The following is a 14,621-nucleotide window of genomic DNA, read 5'->3' as shown; positions in this document are numbered from 1 at the left end:
ATGAAGTACTTCCTGTTATTAATCCTATGTTACAAATGGAGAAATTAAAGGAAGGAGAGATTAAGTAACTTGTCCAAGACCTCATAGCTAGTAAAAGGCAGAGACAGGATTCAAACCCAGGCACTCTGACGACAGCTTGTGCCCTTAACTGCTAGGCCATTCCAGCTCTCTTTAAGAAGACTTCAAAGTGACAAGCAGAATGTCAGTGCCCCACAGGGTTTTTAAACAATTTTTCATGCATACTCTTGACTACGCTTTGGAGGATCAACAATGCCCTGGGGATTTCCTTAGCTTTCTTTGAAGGTGAAGTGGAAAGACAAGAAATAATACGACTTGTAACTATAACAACAAAAATCGTAACCATAGCCAATATCTGTGTGCTTACCATGTGCCAGACATTGTTTTTACTAAGCACTTGATGTGCATTCTCTCATGCCAACTCTGCAAAGTATTATTGCTATCCCATTTTATAAACAAGGAATCAGAGGCTATTGCCCAAGGCCACAGACCTTGTAAGCGGTGAAGTAGTCTGACTCCAGAGCCTAGCTCTTAACCACCAAGGCATATGGCCCGCTCTGACCAACTTGAGGACAGGGACCACTGGATAAGCTTACCAATGAACTACCCAGCAACTGGCACAGAGATAAGCACATAGTAAGTGCTTCACCAAGCACTGGATACCATGGAAGAGTCGGGAGATTGGGGAGGGCTACCTTTCCTCTCCCATGTGTTAAGGCAGAGTCTCAAATATGTATGGCACAGACCGAAAAGAGTGTAAAATACAAACTTTACACATTACTCAACCTAAGCATATAACCCTCCCAGAGAGATATAAGGGATGACACCAGGAGGATGTCCCAGGCTTACCTGTCCCCGCATGACAGCAATCTGCTTATGGAACTGGCCCCTGTCAAAACCAGGATCTTTCTGCAAAAGAAGGGCAGAGGAGATGGACTCTGCATGAATCCCTCAGAAGAACCCATTTTCCTCCCCGTTAGAAACTTGCTAATAAAGAAAACCTACAAGAGGGGCTGGCCCCGTGGCTTAGTGGTTAAGTGAGCGCGCTCCACTGCTGGCGACCCGGGTTCGGATCCCGGGCTCGCACCGACGCGCTGCTTCTCTGGCCATGCTGAGGCCGCGTCCCACATACAGCAACTAGAAGGATGTGCAGCTATGACACACAACTATCTACTGGGGCTTTGGGGGGAAAAAATAAATAAATAAAATCTTTAAAAAAAAAAAAAAAAAAAAAGAAAACCTACAAGAGGCTTATGAGGCTTAGTGAAGTCAACTATCACCCCAAGAACTTCCTGTTTCACAGATGGGGAAACAGAGAACATGTCTTTTCCTGAGTCTCCTTATTTACTCTAAAGAATGCCAGGCTCTAGTGCTCCATTTGAGAATGAGAGCTCTGCAGACACACTGCAGCCACATGACACATAGGATACACACCAGTGGGATTCATCAGAGCTGCCAATTTTTTTCAAACCAATCCAAACTAGGTCCTGATGTTCACATGTGGGAATCTTGCTCTTCCTTGGCTAACACAAGTCAGAAGGGTGTTGGCCATGCTCTCTCCGCTCTTATCAGGACCAGTTAGAAAAACCATTAGGAATTCCTTCTTCTCTATGGGGATAAGGCTGAGGTTCCCAGGTCTAACCTTGAAGAGTTCATATAGGTCCTCCTCCAAGTCCTTGACGAAATTAGGGTCCGATATCTTTGGAAGAATCAGATCTTTGATCTCCTGAGAGAATGGGACTTTTGCCTGGGGCAACCAGGCCCAGTAAAAAGGATCTGCAAAGAAGAAAGGGCAGAAGCACAGCTGATGTTGAAAAAAATCCCTGCCCATCTATGTCCTCCACCTATCAGAGCACTGCAAAAGGCAGAACACCCCTCTTCCTTGATATACAACAGAAAAGAAAAGTTACAAGGGCTGTTTACCCTCAAGGTTACAGTTAGTAAGTGGAGGAACTAGGATTCAAACCCAGGTCTGCCTAATCCCAGAGCCTGTGCTCTTTCTCAGACATGACATGGCCTTCCAAGACGCAAGCCTATCTAGAAGCGATTACTTGTCACTAAGGCATTGAGACACTCCTTCTGAAAAGAGACTAGTGCTGCAAAGGGGCTAGTGACCTCCTACCTGTACTCCTACCCCCTCGTTCCACAAGTTTCTCAGTTATAATGGGGCAGGAGTTGGCTTCCAGGATGTCAACAAGGAAGATAGAACACTGATAGCAGCTGATATTTAGAGATAAAAATAAAATAAATTATGACAAGTAGTCCATAGAAAGAACAAGAAGAATGCAAAGTGGAGATGAGAAAACTCAAGTCTATGCTTCTACTGGGAATGATGTAAGGTAAAAATGATAGTAATAGCTTACATACGGAGTAGTTGCTATGTGCCAGCCATCGTGCTAAAGCACATGAGCTGCACTATTTCATTAATTCTTAGAACAATCCTGTGATAGAGGTATTATTATCTACATTACACAGACAAGAAGACTGAGACTGAGCAAGAAAAGAGCCAGACCACAGTGGTCTTGAGACTTACATGCTCTCCAGGAGTCAGGATGCTTCAGGGGGAAAGCCAGCCCATTGTCTATGGCAGCCACCTTGATAACAGGCTCCTTCACCACCACCCAGTCTGTGTCCTGAAGAGCAAGGAAAGACTAAATACTTAGGGTCCCATCTGCCTAAGGCCCTTTAAAGTAGTAGCAAAGCATCCCATCTCAACCTCCTCAGGCACCAATCCTTATTCAACCTCTGAACTGATTTCCATATTGTTACCTGCACTTAGCACATTTATGGCACCTCTGACTTGGCTTGTTCAAGGTGCTTAGAGTCCCTTTCTCATCTTAGGAAAGGTGCACTTCCCCAGCAGTTGCCACAGTCCTTGGTAAGAAGGGACATGACAACAACAAAAGATAACTATAATCATTCCTCCTAGGGAAAGGCAGTGAAAATCTGAGAGTATGAAAAGAAGAAAGAAAAATCAATTATTAGTCAGCCAAGGTCCTTGACTCAGATGCCACTTCACTGGCGGGGACCACATTTTCCAGTGAGATAAAAGAACCGTGGAAGATAATAGTTAGCTGCTCTTGCACAGGGAGTCTGTTCCCCGGCTACATGAAAAGGAAAAAGATGAAAGCCGAATGCAAAAAGAGTGGGCAGGCTGTCTGTGACAGCCCATCTCAGTCACTCCCATGACTGTCTATTTGACTTCATGCTTCAAGTTCACTGGTGCCATCACAGGAACAGAGAGTGTGGGTCCGGGATACCTGCATCAGAATCCCCTGGGATACTTTATTAAAAGTGTGGAATCCTAGGTTTTACCGCAGATCGAATGGGGAAAGGCTTGAAGAATCTGTACTATTTTTAATAAGCCCTTCAGGTGATTATGCTGTACAAAATTTGAGAACCACTATTAGAGAAGGAAGTAAAAACACTATGAGGATGTGTTAACTAACCTTATGTGGTAAACATTTTGCAATATATACATGCTTCAAATCATCACATTGTACATCTTTTTTTTTTTTTTTTTGAGGAAGATTAGCCCTGAGCTAACATCCGATGCCAATCCTCCTCTTTTTGCTGAGGAAGATTAGCCCTGGGCTAACATCCGTGCCCATCTTCCTCTACTTTATATGGGATGCCGCCACAGCATGGCTTGACAAGCGGTGCGTTGGTCTGCGCCCAGGATCCGAACCCGTGAACCCCGGGCCACAGAGGCAGAGTGTGCGAACTTAACAGCTATGCCACCGGGCCGGCCTCCTACATTGTACATCTTAAACTTGCACAATGTTATATGTTAATTATATTCCAATAAAGCTAGAAGAAAAAAAAAACATTATAAGGAATAAGAGCCAACCTCACTCTCCTCCAGGTAGGCTTCCTGCTAATTTTTTAAAACATGCAGACTGAGCAGGTATAGAGAAGTGTGGTGGAGTACGAAAGCAATGAGAAAGTTAAGAAAGTTGCAGGAAACAGCTTTTTCTAAACTGATGTTCTGTGGAATTGTGGTCTGCTGTGAGAAAAGTGTTCCATGGTCAAAGAAGTTTAGAAATCACTGGGCTAAACACAATTAAACAGGTTCTTTTAATGCACTACTTCTCAGACCTTTACTATGCTACTATGTAATGTGAATTTCCAAGAAAGGCATAAAGTATATAATATGTTCCAAACTTATTTGAACTTTTCTTCATTCTATCCCTATTAACATCATTCAGTAGGATATTCCTTAAAAAACAAATCGAGAAAAATTCTACCAAATATTATAACCTATCAATTTTAAACAGATGTGCTAGCTTGATTCTCTGAACTTATGTGACCTCCAATCTCTGACTATTATGGGCTTCCATATTATGCATATACTCCACTTCACCCTCTTCTTCAAGGCAGAGATCAACATCTTACCCGAGAACTAGAACTATCCATCGGACAGTCATATTTAATCAGCCAGTTGTCATTGCCTCGATCTGTGAACAGAAATATCAAGTTAGTAGAAAAAACTGGGGTGACTTTCACTTTCAACAATGATGGCCTAGATATTTTCGACACTTGGACCTACTGAGAAGGACTACAAAAAATGGATAAAATATTTTCAAATCTCTTGAAGGCTTTGGAGATTTTAACAAGACCATTATGAGTTAAAGTATCAAGACCTGGGAGAGAAAGGAAATCCAGAGAGAGAAGCCCAGCATTTGTGACTTTTTTTCTTCTAGAGCACCTGCTGATTTGGGAAGAAGTGACTAAGAGGCTAAGAGGTGGAAAAGTGTTCTAATAGCCTTGTAGAGTTAGGGAGAAAAAATTGTAGTCCAGTGACTGATAAGGGGGAGGAGACCCTGGTAAACCAACCATGCTTTGGGTTGAAACCTGAAGGGCTACACCCTGGAAAATAAGCAGAGTTTCTCCTCAATACCTGAAATAAAAGTGATCCTGGATTGCTGGTGCCCCCAGCTGCTTGCCAAAAGGAAACATCTTCTTCCAGACAGGACTTATATCAGCATCCTAGGCCTCCAAATACCTCTACAATTTCTGATACACAATATCCAACAATCAAAAATAACCAGGTATACAAAGAGACAAGATGACACGAATAAAAACAAACAAAACTACAGAAAATCAAAACAAACCTACAGGGGCTCCACGCAATGAAGATATAGACTCTAAAACGTTCAAGATAAAATTCTTAACATATTAAGAAGATAAAAGGCAAGATTAAGAATATCAGCAGAAAACAAAAATCTTTTTAAAAAAATCAAACAGAAATTCAAGAACTGAAAAATACATTTACCAAAATTAAGAACTCAATAGTTGAATTTAATAGCAGATTGTGCTAAAGAGAGAAGTAGTGATTTGAAAGACAGGTCACAAGAAAACAGCCAGAATAAAAGCACCCAAGAAAAAGGTTGTATACATTAATGTATATCTAACCACATGTAATTGGAGTCCCAGAAGGAGCAGAGAGAAAAATGGGCAGAAGTAATATTTAACGAGATAATAGCTGAGAATTTTCCAAAAGTGACAAAAGATATCAAACTATAGATTCAAGGAACCCTGTGAATCCCTGATAAGATACATACAAAGAGGGGCTGGCCCCGTGGCTTAGCGGTTAAGTGCTTGCGCCCTGCTACTGGCGGCCCAGGTTCGGATTCCGGACGTGCACCAACGCACCGCTTCTCCGGCCATGCTGAGGCCACGTCCCACATACAGCAACTAGAAGGATGTGCAACTATGACATACAACTATCTACTGGGGCTTTGGGGAAAAAAATGGAGGAGGATTGGCAATAGATGTTAGCTCAGAGCCGGTCTTCCTCAGCAAAAAGAGGAAGATTAGCATGGATGTTAGCTCAGGGCTGATCTTCCTCACAAAAAAATAAATAGATAAATAAAATGATTTTTTTATTACAAAAAAAAAGATAAATACAAAGAAAACCATACATAGGTATATCATAGTAAAAATGCTGAAAACCAAGTACAGGAAAAATCTCAAAAGGAGCTAGAGAAAAAGATAGATTACCTTCCAAGAGGCAACAATAATATAGACAACTGACTTCACAGAAACCATGGAAGCAAGAAGACAATGAAATGCTTTTTTTTTTTTAACTCCTGAAAGAAAATACCCTTCAAAAATGAAGGTGAAATAAAGATATTTTCAGACAAATAAAAACAGAAAATTAATCCCCAGAAGACTAGTACTAAAATATTCTCCAGGTCAAAGGAAAAGCATCCCAAATAGAAGCTTGGAGATGCAGAAAAAAATAAAGAGCAATAAAACGGGTAAATATGTTAATAAATCTAGATAAATATTGTTAGTTTTGTTTCGTGTGATAGTGGTATATTAAAAAAAAAGAGTTATCTTTTAAAGATACATACTTCAAAAATTATAAATAAAATTACATCTGGGATTTGCTTTAAAATAATAAAAGAAAAAGGCCAGCCTGGTGGCATAGTGGTTAAGTTCGCGTGCTTTGCTTTGGTGGCCCGGGGTTCGCAGGTTTGGATCCCAGGCGCAGACCTATGCCCCCGCTTATCAAGCCATACTGTGACAGGCATTCCACATATAAAGTAGAGGAAGATGGGCATGGATGTTAGCCCAGGGCCAGTCTTCCCCAGCAAAGAGAAGAGGATTGGCAACATATGTTAGCTCAGGGCTAATCCTCCTCACATACACACACACAAAAAATAAAAAAAATTAAAAAAAGAAGGTAAGCAAATGGAAGTGTGAATGGGATAGGATCAGTCATGGATTGATTGTTGTTGAGGCTGGGATGACTGGTTCATGCTGGTTCATTATTCTGCTTATTTGTGTGTGTTTAAAAGTCTCCATAATTATTATTAATAACAACAACAATATTAGCTTATAGTTTTATATGAATGTTTTTATATATACACACATATACATATATATGTATATGCATACATATATAATTAAAAAGCATGACATTAATAGTATAAAAGTCTGGAGATGAGTAAATAGAGCTAAAGGTTTCTAAGGTCTCTGCATTATCTAAGAAAATAGTACCAATTTTATATCAGATTTTAGGAAATCAATGATTCACATGGTAATCTTTAGAGTAAACACCAAGAGAAAAGACAAAGAGTATACAACTTCTAAGCTAAAAGAGGGAGGAAATGAAATAATTATAAAATAATTTAAAAGAAAGCAAGAAAGGAGAGGAAAAAAAGATCATAGAGAGAAGGGGAGGAAAAAACCAGATAGGCAGAAAACATAGAAAGCAAATAATAAGATGGTAGATGAAAATCCAAATATATCTTTACATACATTACAGATAAATGAACTAAATGCTCTAAAATTAAAATATAACAGTTCTCTCACTGGACAAATAAAATCGACAAACTTTTAGCCAGATAGACTAAGAAAAAAAGAGAGAAGACTCAAATCACTAAAATCAGAAATGAAAGTGGGGACATTACTACCAATTCTACAGAAATAAAAAAGGATTGCAAGAGAGTACTATAAGCAATTGTATGCCAACAAACTGGATAACCTAGATGAAATGGACAAATTCCCAGAAACACAAAACCTAACAAGATGAAAGCACGAAGAAATAGAAAATTTGAACAGATCTATAACTAGTAAGAAGACTGAATCAGTAATCAAAAATCTCTTGACAAATAATAGCCCTAGACCTGATGGCTTCTGGTGAATTCTACCAAACACTGAAAGAAAAACTAACATCAATCCTCCTCAAATTTTTCCAAAAATTGAAGAGGAGGGAATACTCCATAACTCATTCTACGAGGCCAGCATAACCTTGATACCAAAGCCAGACAAAGACAGTACAAGAAAAGAAAACTACAGACCAATATCCCTTATAAATATTGATAAAAAATCCTCAACAAAATAATAGGAAACTGAGGGGCTGGCCCGGTGGTGCAGCGGTTAAGTTTGCACACTCTGCTTCAGCAGCCTGGGGTTCGCAGATTCAGATCTTGGGCGCGGACCTATGCACTGCTTATCAAGCCATGCTGTGGCAGCTGTCCCACATACAAAGCAGAGGAAGATGGCATGCATGTTAGCCCAGGGCCAGTCTTCCTCAGCAAAAAGAGGAGGATTGGCAACAGATGTTAGCTCAAGGCTAGTCTTCCTCACCAAAAAAACGAAAAACAAAAACAAAACAAAACATATAGCAAACTGAATTTAGCAGCATTTTAAAAGGATTATATACCATGACCAAGTGGAATTTACTGCTGAAATGCAAGGATGGTTCAACATATAAAAATCAATCAATGTAACACATTACATTAACAGAATGAAGGAAAAAAACCAAATGATCATCTCAACTGATGGAGAAAAAGCATTTGACAAAATTCAACATCCTTTCATGATAAAAACACTCAACAAACCAGGAATAGAAGGAAACTACCTCAACATAATAAAAGTCCTGCATATGAAAAACCCACAGCAAACATCATAATCAATAGCGAAAGACCAAAAGCTTTGCCTCTAAGATCAGGAACAAGGCAAGGACACCCACTTTCTTTTTTTTTTTTTGGATCTTTTTTTTTTTTTTTTTTGTGAGGAAGATCAGCCCTGAGCTAACATCCTTGCTAATCCTCCTCTTTTTTTGCTGAGGAAGACCAGCTCAAAGCTAACATCTATGGCCAATCCTCCTCCTTTTTTTTTCCCCCAAAGCCCCAGTAGATAGTTGTATGTCATAGTTGCACATCCTTCTAGTTGCTCTATGAGGGACGCGGCCTCAGCATGGCCGGAGAAGCGGTGCGTTGGTGCATGCCCGGGATCCGAACCCAGGCCGCCAGCAGCGGAGCACAGGCACTTAACCGCTAAGCCACAGGGCCGGCCCGGACACCCACTTTCACCACTTCTATTCAACGCAGTACTGGAAGACCAGAGCAATTATGCAAGAAAAAGAAATAAAAGGCACCCAAACTGGAAAGGAAGGGGTAAAATTATCTCTGTTTGCAGGTGATATTATCTTATACAGTAGAAAACCCTAAAGACTCCACAAAAAACTGTCAGAACTAATAAACTTAGCAAAGTATCAGGACACAAAGTATCAGGATACAAAGTCAACACACAAAAAGCAGTTGCATTTCTATTCACTAACCATGAACAATCCAAAAAGGAAATTAAGAAAACAATTCCAGGGCCACAATTCCAGCAACTAGAAGGATGTGCAACTATGACATACAACTATCTACTGGGGCTTTGGGGGAAAAAAGGAGGAGGATTGGCAATAGATGTTAGCTCAGAGCCGGTCTTCCTCAGCAAAAAGAGGAGGATTAGCACGGATGTTAGCTCAGGGCTGATCTTCCTCACAAAAAAAAAAAAAAAAAAGGAAAGAGAAAAGAAAACAATTCCATTTACAATAGCATCAAAAAGAGTAAAATACTGAGAAATTAATTTAACCAAGCAGGTGACAGACTTGTACAATGAAAACTACAAAACACTGCTGAAAGAAATTAAAGAAAATATAAATAAACGGAAAGATACAACATGTTCATAGACTGAAAGATTCAATAGTTAAGATGTCAATACTACTCTAAGTAATCTAGAAATTTAATGTAATTCATATCAAAATCCCAATGATGTTTCTTGCAGAAATAGAAAAACCCATGCTAAAATTCATAGGGAATCTCAAAGGACTGCAAATAGCCAAAACAATCCAGGAAAAGAAGAACAAAGCTGGAGAACTCATACTTCCTCCAAAACTTTCAAACTTACTCCAAAACTACACTTACTACAAAACTTCCTACAAAGCTACAGTAATCCAAACAGTGTGGTATTGCATAAAGACAGACATATAGACCAATGGAATAGAATAGAGAGTCTAGAAATAAACTTTCGCATTTATGATCAAACGATTTTTGACAATGGGCCGCAAAACCATGCAATGGGGAAAATACAGTCTTTTCAATAAATGGTGCCGGGAAAACTGGATATCCACATACAAAAGAATGAAGTTGGACCCTTACGTAACACCATATATAAAAATTAACTCAAAATGGATCCACGACCTAAATCTAAGACCTAAAACTATAAAATTCTTAGAAGAAAACATAGGGCAAAAGCTTCATGACATTGGATTTGGCAATGATTTCTTAGATACGACACTGTAGGCACAGACGACAACAGCAAAAATAGACAAATTGGACTTCACAAAAACTTAAAAATTAATTGCATCAAAAGACACTATCAAGAGAATAAAAAGGTAACCCACAGAATGGGAGGCAATATTTGCAAATCATATATCTGTTAAAGAGATTAATATCCAGAATATATAAAGAACTCCTAACAACTCAACAATAATAAAACAAACAACCCAATTCAAGATGAGCAAAGGACCTGAATAGACATTTATCCCAAGAAGATATACAAATGGCCAAAAAGCACATGAAAAGATGTTCAACATCACCAATCATTAGGGAAATGCAAATCAAAACTACAATGAGATACCACCTCACACCTATTAGGATGGCTACTATCAAAAAAACAGAAAATAACAAGTGGTGGCGAGGATGTGGAGAAATTGGAACTCTTGTTCACTGTTGCTGGGGATGTAAAATGGTACAGCTGCCGTGGAAAACAGTACAGTGGTTGCTCAAAAAATTAAACATAGAATTACCATATGATCCAACAATTCCACTCCTGGGTATATACTCAAAAGAATTGAAAGCAGTGTCTCAAAGATATTTGTAACTCCATGTTCCTAGCAGCATTATTCACAATAGCTAAAACACAGAAGCAACCCAAGTGTCCATCGACAGCTGAATGGATAAGTGAAATGGGATACATACATACAATAGACTATTATTCAACCTTAAAAAGGAAAGAAATTCTGACATATGCTACAACATGAACCTTGAGGACATTACATTAAGTGAAATAAATCAATCACAAAATGAGAAATACTGTGTGAATCTACTTATAGGAAGTACTTAAAGACAAAACTGTCCTGTGATAGGCCTTGCTATACGAAGGACTAGGGATCAAGGATAAGAGTAACTCTTCACGTTGCTTCGGAAGAGCCGAAGTGTCTTCTGTCTGGGACCAGGAAGGGGCCAAGATAAAATGTAAATATTGGCTCCAGGCATCACCACCTCTGATAACTACACGTGATGTGCCTGGACAAAGCATGTCTTGGAAAAGTATTTTTGAGACCCTCCCCAAATGTGCAAAACCCTTCTGACTTAGGAAAAAATTCACCCTGATAGCGTACTCTGATACCAAGCTCTGCACACCTCCAGACCTCCCCCTGGGCCACCCCACAGCCTGACACAGGGACAGGACCACCAACAGCTGCTCACCAGTGTTGCGGATGATGTAATCCAGCACCACCAACCGCTCAAACTGCAGCAGTAGTTGCCGGTTAGTGTTCTCAGGGAGAGGTTCTGCTTCGAAACGCCGTAGCCAGTAATCTGCATCTTTGTAGCTTTCAACAAAGAGCTGGAATGAACCAACCTGCAATAAAAAAAGGAAGAATAAAGGTATTTCCCTACAGTCCAAGTCCAGAGTCCCCAGGAGTAAGCTAGCTACCCACTAAGGCCCTGTGGAGTTTATATCAGAAAAGGGTTGTGACAGTGATTCCCCATCCAAATTCAAGAAGCCCATCTAAATGGTCCAGAGGAGTAAAGTGAGAAAGTGAGGGTCTCTATTCTCTGGAGAATTATTCCTCAAACCTTAGGACCTTGACAGAAATGAGGAAGACAGGAGCATGGGGCAGGCTATTCATGTGCCCATACGCGAGTCTGTGGTCACCTTGCTTCACCACTTGGATGATTATGCCACTACAAATCATCACCTTTAATAAGCCACATAGGTTCAGTCTATACCTTTGGTGGTAGCCCGATACGGTTAAACCGCTGCCCAACTTTTGGCACTTTCTCTAGCGCAAGCCGCTTTCCCCTGGACTTCACTCTGTCAATGGCACTATAGTTGAAGGTCTCACTGGCCAGGTATACTACCTACAATGGAAAGAGAAGAGATACCTAGGTTAGAGCCAAGTCTCAGGAACTATACCACTATGGCAGAGAATAGCTAGATGCTTACCAATACTATTATTCTTCCAGGGCACACAGAAAGAATGCATTTCTCAGCCTTTCTAACTGCTAGGATAGAGTATATGATTAGTTCGGGCCAACGGAATATTGACAAAGTGATGACTGTACATCACTTCCAGGCCTGGCCACTAAAATCTCCCACGATCCTTGGTTCACAGTCCCCAATTTGCACAGCTGGAGATGAAGGGCTCTGAGATGGTAAAACCACATCATGGAAGGATCCTAGATCCCTTCACTACATGGATCTAGGAGACAAGGGATCTAGGAGAGCTGTGAGCTGACATGGATCTACGATGTGAGCAAGAAATAAACTCTGTGTTAAACCATGGCAATTCAGGGGTTGTTAGAGCAGCTAGCATGAATTACCCTGATTAACACAGCCACCTCCTGGGTTAGGAGAAGATGTCCCAATGCCTATTTTCTCTCCAAATAAAAACAAATTGCTATTTACTCTATAGCCTTTTATTTCCTTTTGAATTTTGTACTACGTGCAATTAGTCATATTCAAAAAATAAACAAACATAAAAATTGGTTTTAATTTTTAGTGTATTGCCATATATATGCATATTTATGCAGACTACATCTGGAATATTACACAAAAAACTAGTAATAGCAGCTGCCTCTGCGGAAGGAAAGTGAGTGGCTGGAAGACGGGGGTGGAAGGGAGGCTGAATTACTCTTCTGTTTACTCTACTGTGCCTTCTGACTTTTGCACTAGATGCATGCATTGTCTAGTCAAAAAAACATCTTTTTAATGGGCCATCAATATTACACTTGAGGGCTGGCCTGGTGGCGCAAGCAGTTAAGTGCCCGCACTCCGCTGCAGCGGCCCAGGGTTCCCCGGTTCAGATCCCGGGCGCACACCGATGCACCGCTTGGCAAGCCATGCTGTGGCGGCGTCCCATATAAAGTAAAGGAAGATGGGCATGGATGTTAGCCCAGGGCCAGTCTTCCTCAGCAAAAAAAAAAAAAAAGAGGAGGATTGGCAGATGTTAGCACAGGGCTGATCTTCCTCAGACACAAAAAAAATATTACACTTGATTGTCAAAATGCAGTGATATCACTGTAATCCGTATATACGTCCATTATTACACTTATCACATTGTCTTGTGATTAACCATTCATATATCCAACTTATCTCTTAAGACTAACGAAATTTTGGGAGGAAGAGAACATCTTATTCACATTAGCATCCCCAGTACCTACCACAGTGCCTGGCACATGCTCATTAAATATTTATTAAGTGAAAGAATGAATGAGTTACAAGCTTCTTTCAGAGGCAGCAACAAGTGGGTTTTAGCATATAAATACCTAAATCAAATTTATAAGAAAATTCTTTCTTTTCCTAAGCCTTGTAGAATTCATTACAAATAACTAATTATTTCGCCCATGAATCTTAAAGACAGAGAGAGACAAAATAATCCCCTCCCTCCCATCCATCCACCTATCCGTCCAACCAATGTTAACAGAGTAAAATGGATGTGTAAGGTACTGTAGGTTGGCACTCTCTGCCTTACCAATCAGGAAACACAGGCACAGGAATAAAGGGAAAAAAAGACTTTCCTAAGACTACCTTGCCAGTTTCCATGGTGAAACCCTGGCTCTCTCAAGCCATAAACCGCCCTTTCTCCCTATCAAATTTATTTGCAATCATTCTTTATAACAAACCACTTTTTCCCTATGACTAATGAAACTATCATAACCTCAAACCTCACAGGAACAGAGAGCAGAGACTGCTATTGTGTGAGAATTAGAACCTTACTATTTGAAGCTCCATTGCAACATGAGCCCTGTTTCCATAGTGACAGATGTTCTGATCAACTGGATAGAATCCTGTCACAAGGGTAGGGAGGCGGGGAGGGGAGAGACTTCCTCTTACAGCTGTATGTTAAAACTTGCAAAGTTCTGTCTCTTCTCAGTCTCATGGAAGACAAGTGTTTTTGCTGTTGCTGACTTTTTGATGCAAAAGATCCTCAGGCCTCATTGAGGTTCTCTAACAGGGAAAGAGGAAGACCAGAGCTGGGGGAGAAAAGGATCATGGGAGGTGACATTAATGATTAGAATAGTCATAAAAACACCACAGGCTAAGATGTACAGAGTGTTTACATTGTGCCAGGTACTGGGCTACGTGTTTTATATGGGTTATCATATGTAATCTTACTAGCCACCTCATAAACTAGGAACTATTTATAGCCCTATTTTTATAGTGAGGAAACTGAGTGGGCGGGGGGAAGGGTCTTAAGTGACTTGCCCAAGGGTCACCCAACAAAAAACCTACAGAGCCAGAATTTGAACTCAAGCCTCTGATTCGTAGGCACTGCACTCCAGAAGCACAGGCAGGGCAGGCAGGCACAGGGCCAGGGGCGGTCTGTTATTTACTTAGTAAATAAAGGATATTACAGAATGATGAACAAGGAGTATTCAAGAGTTTCAAGAGTCTAGGAGGGGCCTAGTAGGAGGAATTCAGGTTAGGCAGGAGATCTTAGGAGCATTAATTACCATACAAGACGTTCAAAGTGGACAGAGAGAACTAAAGCATAAAGGGAAGGAATGAGCTGCACAAGGCCAGGAGTG

At 40.4% G+C, this 14,621-nt stretch overlaps 1 protein-coding gene across 2 annotated transcripts in view; it reads right to left on the bottom strand.

Moving 5' to 3' along the window:
* The window catches only part of PI4K2A (phosphatidylinositol 4-kinase type 2 alpha), a 30,479-nt gene that overhangs the window by 5,962 nt on the left and 9,896 nt on the right, over positions 1-14,621 (bottom strand). For both annotated transcript variants that reach the window (XM_004427917.3, XM_087432383.1), the window contains 6 exons: positions 11,820-11,951; positions 11,295-11,448; positions 4,414-4,475; positions 2,552-2,651; positions 1,661-1,794; positions 868-927 (listed from right to left, as the gene is read on the bottom strand). In XM_004427917.3, the coding sequence (XP_004427974.1) occupies positions 868-927; positions 1,661-1,794; positions 2,552-2,651; positions 4,414-4,475; positions 11,295-11,448; positions 11,820-11,951 (642 nt within the window). The remainder of the gene's footprint in view (positions 1-867; positions 928-1,660; positions 1,795-2,551; positions 2,652-4,413; positions 4,476-11,294; positions 11,449-11,819; positions 11,952-14,621) is intronic.

This window comes from Ceratotherium simum, chromosome 6 (genome assembly GCF_057802395.1).
Source record: "Ceratotherium simum simum isolate JZ-2026a chromosome 6, ASM5780239v1, whole genome shotgun sequence".
NCBI classification, from domain to species: domain Eukaryota; kingdom Metazoa; phylum Chordata; class Mammalia; order Perissodactyla; family Rhinocerotidae; genus Ceratotherium; species Ceratotherium simum.
Note: the sequence above shows the minus strand (reverse complement) of the source record. Positions and strands in the feature narration are given on the sequence as shown.